The sequence below is a fragment of the Sarcophilus harrisii genome, chromosome 2 (genome assembly GCF_902635505.1).
Source record: "Sarcophilus harrisii chromosome 2, mSarHar1.11, whole genome shotgun sequence".
Taxonomy (NCBI): Eukaryota; Metazoa; Chordata; class Mammalia; order Dasyuromorphia; family Dasyuridae; genus Sarcophilus; species Sarcophilus harrisii.
The window spans coordinates 406,767,671-406,783,226 of NC_045427.1; the positions used below are offsets into that span (position 1 = coordinate 406,767,671).

A 15,556-nucleotide genomic window follows, 5' to 3' on the forward strand; every position below is an offset into this window, starting at 1 on the left:
TTCTTGGTTGGCAGATGGAGTAAATGTGAGCCCCGCGAAGGCAAGCAAATGCCTTGTCGGACTCCATTTCCTCCGGATTCTTCTCCGAGGCTTCGGGGAATGGGGGAAGGAGGTCATGGATAACCGAGGCTGAAGCCTTAACCAAACGGACCCACACCGATCAGAGGGGAGGGGGTAGGGGTCCTTCGTGTCTGACTGACTTCTCCGAAAAGAACACTAAAATGCCGAGGAACCCGGAGTGGGAGGGGGGGCCGTCGCCGCCATTTTGCGCAGGGTCGGCAGCGCACTTTTTTTCTGTGTCGGGGCCGCGCAAAGGTCTAAAGCGCCCGCCGGCCGCGTGCTCGTGTGCTCCTGAGCGTGGTCGGGCCACGGACATGGCGGCGCAGAGCTCGTTCCGGGTGACGTCGGGAGCGCGCCGGCGGAGGAGGCAGGCCGCGTCGCGCGCCCCAAACCCTTACGGCAGCTGCTAGACGAGGGCGCGCAGAGAGCGAGACCGACCGGCCGTGCATGTGCTCACGGTAAAAGATCTCGCGAGATCTGTGAGGGACTATATGTGTGCGCAGTGAGCCCGCGTCCTTTCCTTGGTGTGATTCCGTCCAGAGCGGAGCCCCTCGGGAGCTAGAGTCGATCTGTCCGTCCGCGTCTTCGCTTTTACTCTTCGCACTGCTCTTCTCGCCTCAGTATCGCTGCTGAAATGGAGGACTCAATGGAAATGGATATGAGCCCCCTCCGGCCTCAGAATTTCCTCTTCGGTAACGGCTGTGTATTTGGAGGCAGCTGCAGGGTTGGGGGCGGGGCGGCCAGCCGCGATCCTGGGCCTGTGTGTATGTGTGTGGGGGGGGAGAACCGATCCCGGGCCTTAGATGGGCCCTGAGGACTGGAAGCCTGGCCCCAAAATGCAGACCATAGGTCCAGCGGCCAGGGAGCAGCTTGTTTGTAGCGGGGGTGGGGGTGGGGAAGTCGGAGAAAGGATTTGATGCCGGGTGGGGGGGATGACTGGTGACGGATGCGGAGGGGACCGTGGAGGCGAAGGCTGCAGGCCTGGCGTAGGTGGGGGGGGGGGGACGATGGCCGAAAGGCCCGGATTTGTTTTTCTGTGGAGCCGATGAGGATGAGAGTTTTAGGGAGGGGTCGGCGAGAACCTTGCGTCTAGGCTAGTTGAGCTCGGCCTCCTCCCGTCTCTAATAAGGCCACCAGCGTAACCGCGCAGCCGCATCTCTGCAGGGACCCGCTTGGTTGCCACGGTTGCTGGGCCCGTTACCGGGGGGTGGGGCACGTGGGCAGAAAACATTGGTGCTGCGGACGCCTGCAAGAAGCACGTGGCGCCCTCGAGGCCTCGGCTGAGGGCGGAAGGCACTTGTGGAGGATCCGGGGCCCACGGCCCCTGTACGTGGGTGTGCTGCAGAGCTTGGGGAAATGTAGGTTCTCCACCCCCCCTAGGGTTGGGGGCCCATAAATGCAAAAATCTCGTCTGTGGTAGAAATAGCACGGAAAGGAGTTTTCGCCTGGATGTTTTTTAGTCTTAGGGACTAGTAGCGATATATGTTACAATTTCATCCTTGGTGAACCTGTCCAACAGCTTGTATCATTTTGTATTCAACTATTCCCATTATGGGAACATTATGTCTACCTCAAGCGATAAGATAGCCTTTTTGGGCAGAGGGAGTCTTTGTGGCATCCCTCCTACGTTGAAAATGTTTCTTGGATGAAACAAGTTGAGCACATTTTTAAGGTTGATAAGAATCTGAAAAAAATACTTAAAAGATTCAGGTCCCCTCCCACACCTCCCCCCAACCTGTTTTTGTACAACAGAATGGGCCTCCCTCACTCTGAAACAAATACCAAATTCTACTTGGGGGAAATTACAAGTATAAATTTGCCCAATTCCTACATAGGAATTTACGACTCAGTTTAAATTTTTTATAGATTTAAAAACATTAGTATTCATTGAGCTTTTTAATAAACTGATTCTTCCATGCAGCTTTAAGATTATATTAGCCTTTATTCTTGCAGGTGATTAAACTTGAGGCTCAGATTAAGAGATATGATAATGTTGAAATTTTAGGGGATGAATGTGGCTACTTACGGGGTATGGAGTATCTGGTTAAAAAAAAAAAAAACTATGGCCTTGTTCCTTTGCAGGTTGTGAACTAAAGGCTGATAAAGATTATCATTTTAAAGTAGATAATGACGAAAATGAGCACCAGTTGTCATTGAGGACTGTAAGTAAATCTTCATTAAATTTACCTTTTGCATCTTGTTGTTCATTTAATATGATAAAAAAAACTTTTAAATTCTATTAATTGAGTAATAACTTATCATTCTATTCATACAAGGTCAAGAATAGTCGCGTGGGTATTCAAAATTGGGGGAGGGGGATCAATCTAATTTGTGCTCTAAAGTTTCAGAAATGGCAGACTTAGTGATACTGCATGCAGCAAGTTTTGGTTGGTCATTCTGTCATCAAGCTACCCACTTGATCTAGGGACTAGGGAAATTGAATTACTAAAGTTTTTCCTTTCCCTTCATTTACAGGTGAGTTTAGGGGCTGGTGCAAAGGATGAATTGCATATTGTTGAAGCAGAGGCACTGAACTATGAAGGCAACCCAATTAAAGTAACGCTGGCATCTTTGAAAATGTCTGTGCAACCTACGGTAAGAAATTTTTAAAATTTTTTCTCTGATTATTTTGAGATAGATGTTCAAGTGACAGATCAATCCATTGATTGTAATCTTTAGTAATTCACATTTTTGCCATTCTTTTCCCATGTCCCCAATAGAAGTTCATACCAATGTTCTGTGATACTTTGGTGCATTTTTTTTTTCTTTTCCCCAGTGCTAGACTTGATAACTGACCTTTTAAAGTTTTTACATCCTCTAAGGTTAGAAGTGAATTAAGTATAATTTTCAATTTACTAATGCAAGTTCTTTTTCAAGTTAGTCTTAAGAGTTGCCTAGAGCATTAGGAAGGTAAGTTCTTGCCCAATATACTTGATCCCAGAGTTAAAGTAGCCAGTATATCAGACTGGAACTTCATCTTGGGTTGTCTGACTGAAACATTGGCCTGCAAATACTATTCACAGGTCTTGAGTATTCACTACATATTATCTCTCAATTGATAAACTATATGTGACTTAGATAATAAAATACATTTCAATTTGATTTCATTTCGGGGATATTTGTATTTCTCAAGTCCATTGCTAGTTGGGGAAGTAGTATATTCCTGGTTCTGTTTGTGCACTTATGCTAAATTAGTAGTTTTAGTGAATGACAGTGGAACCAAATAAGGAACTTACTATAATTTAGTATTTCATTATTCTGTAGTACTTGTTGCTTAAATCTTCAGTATATTTCCTTACTTTTCACTTTTAGTTTCCTTTAAAATTAAGATCAAATTCTGTTACGAAGCCTTTTTCATTCTTAGCTGCTGGTACTTCCCTTCAAATTTGAGATTTCATTTTGTACAGTTAGATGCAAATTTCTTAAGTATAAAGATAGTTTTATTTTTTTTTTCCTTTGTAGTGTATGGAAAATAGTATTTAATGTAGATTTTATTGTGTTTCATGGATTAATAGTCAAAAACATTTAGTACCTGATTTGCATTCTTATATTATAGCATTATAAGCTTCTTAAATTCATCTAGGGTAGTTCTTGAATATAGGGTCATAAGGCCTATACCTGAAGCCTTTTCCAGATTGCAAGTTTTCCAAGCTGCCACTAAAAATCCAGTATCAGTCATGACCAAATGCGAGGGCCCTTGTGCACCTACATGCTTCAGATATAAATATAATTTCATTGGTTAGTATTATCAAAAAAGCCCAGAGAATGCAAGTAAGTTGGCTATGGTAATTTAGCTCTAGTAATGGTTTGAAAGAAAGGGATAAAACATTATGAAAAATTTTGCTTGTTTTTCATGGCTTTAACTTATTTTCTAAGTGACTTAATATGAATTTGAATTATGTTTGGGAAAATAAACGTGGACCTTTAAATGTTTACAAGGGTCTTGATATTCTTCCCATGTTATTTATCCTCTATAGTGTTTGGCAATAAATTGACTGATTTTATTTATCCCAGGTTTCTCTAGGTGGCTTTGAGATCACACCACCAGTAGTTTTACGGTTGAAATGTGGTTCAGGGCCTGTACATGTGAGTGGCCAGCACCTAGTAGGTATGTAGTCTCTCATGTGCCTTAAAAATGGTGCTCATTTACTTGTCAAATTATCCATGCCTGTTTGCTTTTCTTAAATGCTCAGCTTAAAAAAATTCTCTAAAATTTTGTTATTTTTTAAATGCAACTTGTCATGCTTTTATGACTAAGATTATTATGTTAGTGAGGATTGCTTATGGCTCCTTTCAAATTAAAGATTTCAGTTCTTCAACTTACAAGTTAACTTCAGGTTTCTTAAATATTGTTTATTTGTACTAGCATAACTAAAGAGTTAGAATCTGACTTCCTGGAGCATATTTTGGGTCTGGATTGTAGGACTATAATTCGTTCAGCGCTTTTCCTCCCGAACTAAGTACTTATAATTTAAATTTAGCCATGATTAGCACATTCTTAACACATAAAATTCTCTCTTAGCACTGGAGGAAGATGCAGAATCGGATGATGAAGAAGAAGATGACATGAAACTCTTAAATATGTCAGGCAAGAGATCTGCTCCTGGAGTTGCTAGCAAGGTTCCACAGGTATAATTGCAACTTTATATCCTGATGTTTGTAAACTGTTTGTCCATTAGGATAATTATTTTTGTTTCAATTTCTTTAAAGAAAAAGGTCAAATTGTCTGAAGAAGATGAAGATGATGATGAGGAAGATGATGATGATGAAGAGTAAGTAGTTTTTGTTTCGGGCGGAAGTATTGTTTTATGAAAACCCAAATAGAATTTTTCTAAGTTCTGGTTTGTCACTCCAGCATTAAATATCCTGCATGCTCATGGGAAGAAATTGATGAATAAAAGTATTGAACTGCCCAGGATTTTTTTTTTGGGGGGGGGGGGGGAATCCTGTATAAGGAAGGTTTAATCTATGGTTCAATAAATAATTGGCAAATTTTTCTTTGGACTTGTAGAAAGGTCAAAATTTACATGTTACGGACAGATTTTTTTACCTCAAGTTTCTGCAAAATAGTTTTGTTCATAATTGTGTAATGAGATTAAATATATAGCAACAAAAGGAATAATCTTGATATATAACATGAAAATTGGTAGACTTTTTATCATGTTATTATATCTAATAGGTTGAATACATATTTTCATAATGGTGTCTTTAGATTTACTGACCTTAAAGAAAGCTAGATATATATATATCAAAACAGGACATTGAATAAAGGTTTATTATCATTGAACAAGTTCTAAAACTGTGATTACGTATCTTAGATCTGTTTCAATAACCAGAAAAAAATATTTTCACTAAAAATAAAAAGACTGGTTGCAAATGGGATAGTGTAGATTTTTTACAAATTGAAAGCAAATCTTGAGAACCTTGACAACAGGTTAAAAACAATACTGATATACTATAATAGGACTTTGTTAAAAAGGGTATACAAAACTATAGGATGGGGCTCCTAAAGTTAACTGAGTTTTAAAAAAATCAATGATTTGAAAGGTAGCAAAAATGGGGCTGTATTTTCAAGTTGGGTTTTTTTTTTAAAGTACATATAATTTGTTAAAACATTATTTTTATAGTGATGATGATGATGACTTTGAAGATGAGGAAAGTGAAGAAAAGACCCCTCCAGTGAAGAAAGTGAGTGTTCTTATCACAGAGCCACAGCTAATGACATTTCATCTCAGAATTCCTAATTGTTAAATTTGTGGTGTATTTAACATTTAAACTAGACTTTATGAGACAAGGCTTGGGTTTTAATATGGAACAAGCCTTACCAGAGTAAGTCTCAGCAGGCACTTGTGAAACAAGTTTGGTGGGTTTAAATGGAATAAAGCTCTGAGTTCCATATGGGTATTTTGGAATATGTCATAATATACATACATTGTGATCTGGGGAAGAGAACCTTAAATACTAATGGGTTTTTTGTGTTCCTTTGAGAAAATTCTATGAACAAGATCTTTAGGGGTTCTTTATTGTTAAAGATTTGAATTTGCATTTGTAGTCTATTCGGGATACTGCAGCAAAAAATGCACAAAAGTCAAACCAGAATGGAAAAGATTCAAAGCCGTCCACACCAAAATCAAAAGTAAGTAATCAGAAATAACTCGTAATACTACCACCAACTTCATAGAACTAATCTAATCCAAGAAATAGAGACTACAACTGTGTTTCATTGATACAAGGAACTCCACTTTACCAATATCATACTTGAAATTTACAGTTTCTTAGAGTGCTAGAAGTTGTAAGTGACTTGTCCACATAACCTGCAAAAGACCTGAACTCTTTTTTCACTGAGGATCTTCCTCAGTCCTGTCTACTCTACTAAGCCACTCTTTGATCAGTAAAGTGGATAATGGGGATATTGTTAATAGTTAATAGAAAGCAATGAATTTTAGATTCGGGAGAGACCTTATTTTCAATGCCAGCTTTGTCTGCCACTTTTTGTGGCTCATGTAAAATATGGGAGTTAAACTATGTATCTCCAAGCTCTAAAGTCTATCATCCTGTTCGAAAGCAACATGCATTTAAGAAGGGTATAGAATGAAAATATTGGAGGAAGGAAAGCAACTGTAATTAAAAAAATTTTTTTAAGGTGTAGTATTCTTGAGCAGTTTGACATACTACTGATTAAAAAAAGTTTTGGGGGAAATTTTAGGGCCTTGTCCTGTAGGTCTGCTCTATTAGCCTTAGTGTTCTCGTGTGTTCTCTCTCTCTCTCTCATATATATATATAATTGGTACTATAAAGACAGAGACAGGACTTTATTCATTTTAAGTATTTAATAACATAACTACTTTTATAACTATTTCAGTTTGGATTAGGTGAAGAAATGTTTTTTGTGGTGTATTTTAAAATGTGTATATATAATTTAAACTTTCATCTCCAAAAATATTTAGGGTCAAGAATCCTTCAAAAAGCAGGACAAGACTCCCAAGACTCCGAAAGGACCCACTTCTCTAGAGGATATTAAAGCAAAAATGCAGGCAAGCATTGAAAAGGTGAGATTGTTTTTACTTAGGGAGCTAGGAATAACCTTTAGTAGGCATTTTCACTTGCTTATATCCTTTGGGAGTTTCCCCCTGGAATTTGTTCTAGTATGAGATTAAAAAGACTTGAATTTTGGTTTTGGGGGAGAATTTTTAATTTCAAAATGGATCTCTTAATTTGTATTTGAATAGCATGCAGAAAAACCAGCAGAGGGCGTTGGAGGTTTAGAAAACACTATAGCCATGAACTTATTTTTTTTCCGGAGGATTGCTTTTTTAAAGTCCTTAATAATATTGACTAAAGAATGAGGTTTAACTATTATATTGTAATTTTCACAGATTGCTTTTAGTTCTATAACTGAATTCAAAATACTTTTTCCCATCCATGTAACTTTGAAAATGGAGTTTAGAAATGTTTTTCATTTTGGAACTTAAAATTTTTTTTAAATTTTATTTTATTTTATTAGAATAACTTTTTATTGACGGAACCCATGCCAGGGTAATTTTTTTTTACAACATTATCCCTTGCACTCACTTCTGTTCCGATTTTTCCCTCCCACCCTCCATCCCCTCCCTAGATGGCAAGCAGTCCTGTATATGTTGAATATATCATAGTATATCCTAGATATAATATTTGTGTGCAGAACCAAATGGTTTTCTTGTTGCACAGGGAGAAATTGGATTCAGAAGGTAAAAAATAACCCGGGAAGAAAAACAAAAAATGCAAACAGTTTATACATTCATTTCCCAGTGTTTTTTTCTTTGGGTGTAGCTGTTTGTCCATCATTGATCCAATTGAAACTGAATTAGGACTTTTGTCAAAGAAATCCATTTCCATCAGAGTACACCTTCATACAGTATCGTTGTTGATGTATATAATGATCTCTTGGTTCTGCTTATTTCACTTAGCATTAGTTCATGTAAGTCTCTCCAAGCCTCTCTGTATTCATCCTGCTGGTCATTTCTTACAGAACAATAATATTCTATAACATTCATATACCACAATTTACCCAGCCATTTTCCAATTGATGGGCATCCATTCATTTTCCAGTTTCTAGCCACTACAAACAGGGCTGCCACAAACATTTTGGCACATACAGGTCCCTTTCCCTTCTTTAGTATCTCCTTGGGGTATAAGCCCAGTAGTAGCACTGCTGGGTCAAAGGGTATGCAGTTTGATAATTTTTTGGGCATGGTTCCGGATTACTCTTGGAACTTAAATTTTGCTTTTAACTATTACAAAGTCAACTATTTTCAATTTCCACAGCAGAGAATAAAGTTACATTTGGGCATTATCTCAACTGACAAGTCATTTGGGTCATAAAAGTAACTTTTCTATACCAAGCTATTTAACCAATTGTTGCTTGGTCTCTGAGACAATGGCACTAAATTTATTATCTTCAAAAAAAAAAAAAAAAAAAAGGAATCCCTTTTTTTTTCCCCATTAATAAGCATTTATTTTATCTTTACACTCATGCACACATCTTTTGCACAATTCCTATTTAAAAACATTCCCTTGTAACCATGTACAGGTACATAACTAAAGTATTGACCAGGCCATGTCCAAAATTATGTAGCTTTTCAATCATGTTGGATCATTAAAATAATGACTTATTAACCCTTTAATGAATTTGTCTTTGAAGGTGTTCTATAAATTGTACCAGTTCCAAGTTCGTATAATGCACTGTCCCTTTCATCCTTAAGGCAAAAGGCACTTAATTCTCTATTGCATTCATTCCATAGAAGTACTTCCCCAGCTTCCTGTTCTTGGAAGGATAGTTAGTCTCAGTCTTTACTTGATGGTAATCTCATTTTCTTCAATAATCAGTTTTTTCCTGAGCATCCCAACTATAACCAGTCCTTATGCTTGCACTCAGCACTTTGCAGCAATTTAAAATGTAGTTGACCTTAAATGTAATTTATCTCAGATTCTTCCATCTGGTGAACATGCATGTCCTGACCTTTGTATTTTTGTGTTTGTGTGCTGGGGCAGTTGGGGTTAAATGACTTGCTCAGGGTCACAAGGCCAGGAAGTGTTGATTTGAAGCTCAGGTCTTCTGACTTCAGGGCTGATACTTTTATCCACCTAGCTGCCCCTACGTTTGGCGTCTTAATGGTACTTTGCATATAGAGATAGAAGCTGCACTTCTGAGCTGCTTCCAGATGAGGAAACTCACTGCAAGTTAGCACTTCCTCTTCAACTTTAGTCTTAGAAAATTTCCTGAAGCATATAAATTGTGAGTTAGGCTTATGGCCAATATGTATCAGGTGAGATTTGAATGTAGGTTTTCCTCTTTTGGAGAATGAGACTCCACACATGTTGAGTAAAATGACATGATTTTTACATGAAACCACAATGATGTGCAGTGGCTAGAAAATAAGAAATAGGAAGAACAGTTTAAACCCTGCCTTTATACTTTTAATACCCATCTAACATTCAGATGGGGATAATAGCATCTTCCTCTAAGTTCTTATAAATGTCAGTTGAGAACAGCAATCCTTTCAGGGACCATTTGGATGCAAATTTTTGATTACTAGCAACCTGTTTCTTCATCTGGGAGGCATCTTGGTATAAACCTATATTAGGTGTATTTTTGTGTTTAATCTTTTATGGTTTTTTGTCTATAGGGTGGTTCCCTCCCAAAAGTGGAAGGCAAATTCATCAACTATGTAAAGAATTGCTTCCGGATGTCTGATCAGGAGGTAACTGAATTTTCTGGGAACTTGACAAAATCCAAATAAGTTTTTCATCATGATTTATTGTGATTCTCTTTCTGCACTTTTAATCTTCACATTTTGGCTTATTTAAAAAGGTTCCTAACCACAGACAATACTTCAGATTAAATAAATCGAAGTTGTTTTAGGGATTTAGTTGGCAGAGTTTAAGAAGTTAATATTTTAGTACATTTTTTCCAGCTTTTGTATGGTTGGTAAATTATCTCTTGGTTACTAAACCCACAGAACTTTACTTTTGGCACCATATTGGCTAAGGAAATGAGTTGTGGTTTTCCTTGCTGCTGAATTTGGCCACTTGGGCCAGTCTGGTCTTAGCTTTCTTTTGGGGGGTAAGGGGATGGGGTGGGGGAACTTCTCTGTTAGACCTTATGGGAACTATATTACCTTCTTCCCAAAGTCAACTAACTTAAATCATTCAAGCCAAAAAAATGGAATCAGGAAGCAAGTTGCACTGAATTAGTTATTACTCAACTGCATTAAGTTAAACCTGTGTTAAATTTTTCTCAATTCCTGTAACTAAAATAATTTTGTCACTGGAAGAAAGTTTTGTGTTTTCCTGACTCCTTTCACTGGTTTAGAGTTGACTTGTTCCAAGTATCTTCTCAACAATCACAAATTTGTGAGAAAATGTTGTGAAGGCAGTTTTAACTTTCACTACAGAAGTTGATCTGACATAAGTCAGGGGCATATGAAGTTCAACCAGTGTTTGCCAAACTGGTCCCCACCCTTCCTCTTGCTTTCCTTTGCTGAAAATCCTTTTATAGATGGGATTTTTAAAGCTTTGATATATGTCAGGTAACAACTTTAAAAAAAAAAAAAAAACCTTAATCTCTTTTTTAAGAAGTCATAGTGTTAAAAGTATTTTTGTGAACCAATTATAAATCTCTTAAATTTTTAATCCTAATATTTAATCTTCATTGTCTCTTGCAGTTGTGAACCTTAACAGCAGAGAAGGGGGAAAAATAAAAAATTGTGCAAAAAGACATTTAATTTATTAATTTCTATGTGCTGTTGAGTTCTTTGACCACTTTTTTCTTTTTTCATTTTCAGGCTATTCAAGATCTCTGGCTGTGGAGGAAATCTCTTTAAGAAAATAAGTTTGAACAGTTTGTTAAAATTTTCCGTCTTATTTCTGTAACAGTTGATATCTGGCTGTCCTTTTTATAATGCAGAGTGAGAACTTTCCCTACCGTGTCTGATAAATGTCGTCCAGATTACTTTGCCAAGAATGTGTTGTCCAAAATGCCTGTTTAGTTTTCAAAGATGGAACTCCACCCTTTGCTTCATTTAAGTATGTATGGAATGTTATGATAGGGCATAGTAGTAGTGGTGGTCAGACAAATGGAAATGGTGGGGAGACAAAGTATACATGTGAAATAAATTCAGTATTTTAATAAAGTAATATTGTTTCTTTATTTTGTGGATGGGAAGGAATATCTCCATCTTGATTTGGGATTATGCAAGGGCACTTAAAAATGTAATGCTTTAAAATTAAATTTGTTTTTTATGGGACTTAAATGATTTGCATTGGTTTTGGGAGTTCCTGGTGAGGGACTTCCTCTAACAATGTGGATCTGCACCTTCTCCAATTTATAATTTATTTGCCTGAGGGCACTGAGAGGTTAAGTGACTTTCCAAAAAGTCACTCTGCAAATGTCAGAGGCAGGACTTGAACCCAGGACTTCCTGACTCCAAGGCCAGCTCTCTTCATTATTCCAAGTTTCCTCTCAGACTTAATTAGCTAAAGTTAATCTTTAGGTGGAACAGTTAAAGAGTTTAGGGAAAAGTGGCTTGAGTAATAAAAACTTGATTAAGAATTTATTGTTTATTTGGAACTTATCTTTTCAACTAACTTTCACATTTCACTAGTTTAAGATGAGATTGCCAATTCTGTGTTTTAAAGCAGTATAACCAGTCTTTCCTCCCTTACCCAGATACTTGTGATGCATGTCATACAGAACTGGCTTATGTAGGAGTATAGTAGCAAATGTTTTCTTACTGTTTCCTGGGATCTTTGGTATGGTTTCTCTTAGAAATGGAACTGTATCTGAATATTATACTTGAATGCCTGAAATATAAAGTTGCAATTGACTATTGAGTTCCTTATTGTGTCTCCCTACAGTCCACCCTCACTTTGGTTTAGCTGAAGGGCATTTTGTGACAGAAAACATTGGAAGCTTTGCCAATTTATCTGGGGGAGGGAGTTTTGGCTCACTTTCCCCCTCCCTCCAAAAAGCTGAATTATATTTCTTCAAAAATTCCAAGAGTATACTGATACAAATTCAACTCATTCTCTAGCTCACTCTATCTGCATTAAAGTACACATGACTATGATCCCTAAGCAAGAACATGCTGCAAAATCCTTATAGAAGTTGAGTATTTTACATTGGGACAAAACTATTTTTGGTCCCTTTGGTCTCTTTCAAAAAAAATTTCTAGGATGAGATTTTTCTGATCTGCTTGGAAAATGCTAATATATTAGCCCAAATGGTTACATCAAGCATTGCTGAATACAAACTTGTCAGGCACAGTAAGTTTGTGAACACTCATTCATTGGTTTTCCTATCAAATAATTCAAGTGATTTAAGCCTTAGCTGGTTTATCAACCCATAACAAATCATTTATTCATAAAGCAAATATCAAAACTACATTTTGGAAGAAATCTAATTGCCAAGGTTTTTTAGTTTTAACAGAAATGGACATTTTTTGTGATGGAAGACCTATGTACTCTGCTAATTATTAGCTGTTTGACTACAAGTTCATCTTCAAAATGAAATCCATGAATTAATAAGTGTTTTAAAAGGCCCAATAAATGCTAAAAACTATGAATGTGAATCAAATTTATATGGCTGCTTTTTGCCAGGTGCTGGGTAAAAAGATGTAAATAAATTGTGACCCAAATGGCAATGGAGTGACAATATGTTAACAGGGTACAGCATATAACAGCTTGGAGTGCTGCATATACATTTAGGAAAAAGTTGTGAAGTGGTCTAGTTAATATCTAGACAACTCGAATTCACAATGCTGAGTTAATACTTTGAGGCCCTAGTGTCAAACATAGGAATGGGGAATACTAAAAGGTATATAAGTTATATGTTTTTAAACTGTTATCAACATTAGTTATAAACTTTTTCTATTGAGACCCAATTACTTTGTAATCTGGTTCTGATAGGTGGAAATACTGTAGGTGATGGAGCATTTTGGCATCAAGCTTTGGAGGATTTATGTAAAACGGGTGTGAGTAGATGGCAATGAACTCGTTTTGGAAGGAATATCCAGAATAGATAAGAATCCATCAAAAGGTGGTTTTTCTGAGGTGGTTTACCTTACATTACTGTCTTGAAGATTTTGAGCCATGAAGTAACTTCTAGTATCTCTCCTTTAAAATAGTTGATTTTTAAGTGTTATTTTCAGTTTTGCTCTACTACATAAAATATTAAGAATTTAATCTTGTAGGCTGTCATGTTTGCCTACATCTTTTTGTTAAGGGATATTCTTGGAGGAGAGGGGGGATATTTTTGGTCTTCTATAAACTTTACTCAATTTCAAGTGAAATTTCTCTGTCATACTAGGTTAGATATGGTTCTGTTGTCAACCAACAAGTTGTATTTGAAAGACATGCATATTTACTTTATAATTTCTTAGTTAGGATTTGAATAACCCCAAAATTCTGATTTCACAAAAAGTTTACAAGGATATGTCAAATATTTCGTAAACTTCATTGATAAGGGAATTGGTCTGTCTGCTGATTTCAGAAATCAGGTAGTCTTGAGATTTTTTAGTTCAGTGAAAAGGATTTCCTCTTAAAAACATTAGATTTTGGTCAGAAATTATCCCTTCAGTTGTTTTGTTTTTCAGATGTACAATAGCATTGTACATCTTTGGAGGTTTTACTTAGTAATACCATTTTATAGAGGAGTCTTAAGATTAAGTGATTAGCCCAGGGGTCACACAGCTGTATGAATGAAGATCTTGACTTGCGTCCTACTTTGGATTCATTGCACCAGGAACCCTTTCAACTGGCCTAGATTGCTCATGGTTGAAGCCGATTTGAAAGGATGGAGGCAAGATACAAGATGCAATTTGTGTTTGACAATAATGTTCTGAAAGTCAGGTTTGTTTTTGGGTGCAAGCTATTTATAATTGGATAACCACTTCCTAAGATTTGGGAGTAAGAGTTTTCAGCTTTAGGGGAAAAGATGGAATGATAAGCATTTTACCATAGTGCTATGAATTGGGTATTACAAGAGATATGTCATAAGACGTTGACTATAGAAGTGAATAAGCTATAAGGAAGTAAGCACATGCTAAGGGTCTGGCCCTGTGAGGGATGGCATGGCCTAATGAATAAAGGATGGCTTTGGGGAGGAAAAAGCTTTGTGTAATCTCTGACCATGGACAGGTCACTTAACCTCATATAAGGCAAGGCAGTTTTGGCCAACAGGAATTCTTTGTACATTGTAAATTACACACCAAGATCACAAGTGACTTTGATACAAAATTGAAAGTTGTAAGAGCTTTGAAGAAGCAAATTCGTACCTGGGGCTTGCTTTAGGATGTCTTAATATAACAAATGACAATTTGCCATAAAAACTCAGGCAAGTTTCAGCCTTATAGCTAGTTGAATATGGCAATTTTGAGGCCTAAGAGTCCATCCCTAACCAAACTTTTTCTGAATTGTAAGACCCTGACAGATACTAGAGGTGGTGCTAGTCTCAGTAAGATCTGCCATTTGTGGGTCAGACTTAGTCACCAGTTTAACGTTTTATTGCTCAGGTTTAGGTGGGCCTCTTAGATTTTTCTCCTTTTGCTTTGTCACTTGTTAATCTGAAAGTTGATGTTATCTTAGCTATTCTAAATATTTGTGGTACAATCAGCTTGACACCTATACTAGTATGATTGTATGATGATTCTATAGGCCTGGCTTAGATGCATTGCTTTTTGTTTTGGCTATAAAGCATCACCACCCTACCACACCAACTGAATTGGTTACCTAAAACCATTTTTTACTATTCCAGAATGAAAACAGTTCTATCTTGATGTTTTTACCTAAAATTTCAACCCCTCCCACCAATATCTTTCTTTTTTTTTTTTTTTGACCATGAATCTCTGGGTGAGGCAACTGTGGGAACTTACACATGTGGAGAGAAGGCTGCGCTTTGTAAAGAGACTGGCTAGAGCAGGAACCATCAGTTTGAGGATCTACGAAGAGTGAAATAAAAGGTCCGGGGCCCCAACTGTTTCTGAATGACGGGGGTGAGGGTGAAGATGGCAGAGGGGTGGGGCTGGGGATGGGGTAGGGTGGGCTATGTAAAGGGATTAAAGGATCGAGGGAAGTAGAGCCCCAGATGGGTCTTGGTTGAGGTCAGGCTTGTTAGGATGATAGGGTACGACGATGCAGAAGTGAGTAGAGGTCGCTAGGTGGCAGTCGTGCGTTTCCAGAACCATTGGACTTAGAGCAATGGTCGAAAACTAAAGACCCCGGAGGGGGCGTCCCTAGCCCCCTAAAACGGAGAATGGCGGGAGGTAGGATTACCTCAGTCCTTTAAGCAGGCAAAAAAGGCCGGTCCGGGTTCTGAAAGTCCAAGGAATTAACTGTCAGAGCAGGGTGCAAAGGAGCTTTAAACAGACCTGGTCAGTGGAGCATCTACGCTCAGGGCGGCTTTGGAGTGGGGCAACCGTCTGGGGGCTGCCGGGAGGAGGTGGCGCGATCTCGCGTGGGC

General features: G+C 37.8%; 1 protein-coding gene and 1 long non-coding RNA gene across 2 annotated transcripts; one reads left to right on the plus strand and one right to left on the minus strand.

Annotated features, from left to right (window-relative positions):
- The first annotated feature begins 516 nt into the window (after positions 1-516).
- NPM1 (nucleophosmin 1) lies at positions 517-11,925 on the plus strand. The gene is made up of 11 exons (XM_031953656.1): positions 517-752; positions 2,143-2,222; positions 2,536-2,655; positions 4,075-4,168; positions 4,583-4,689; positions 4,771-4,832; positions 5,688-5,748; positions 6,113-6,196; positions 7,008-7,109; positions 9,726-9,800; positions 10,884-11,925. The coding sequence occupies exons 1-11, from the start codon at positions 695-697 to the stop codon at positions 10,920-10,922; spliced, it is 882 nt and encodes a 293-aa protein (XP_031809516.1). The 5' UTR covers positions 517-694; the 3' UTR covers positions 10,923-11,925.
- LOC116421669 lies at positions 8,940-15,292 on the minus strand. The gene is made up of 2 exons (XR_004232146.1): positions 14,970-15,292; positions 8,940-9,467 (listed from the first exon to the last, which is right to left on the minus strand). It is a non-coding gene; the product is annotated as an uncharacterized LOC116421669 (long non-coding RNA).
- Positions 15,293-15,556: the final 264 nt, after the last annotated feature.

Bases quoted from the DNA above. Each gene is read 5' to 3' on its own strand.
- NPM1 (XM_031953656.1), top strand. From the start codon at position 695: ATGGAGGACTCAATGGAAATGGATATGAGCCCCCTCCGGCCTCAGAAT. The intron at 5,749-6,112 runs GTGAGTGTTCTT...TTGCATTTGTAG, and splicing joins AGACCCCTCCAGTGAAGAAA to TCTATTCGGGATACTGCAGC. The intron at 6,197-7,007 runs GTAAGTAATCAG...AAAAATATTTAG, and splicing joins CGTCCACACCAAAATCAAAA to GGTCAAGAATCCTTCAAAAA.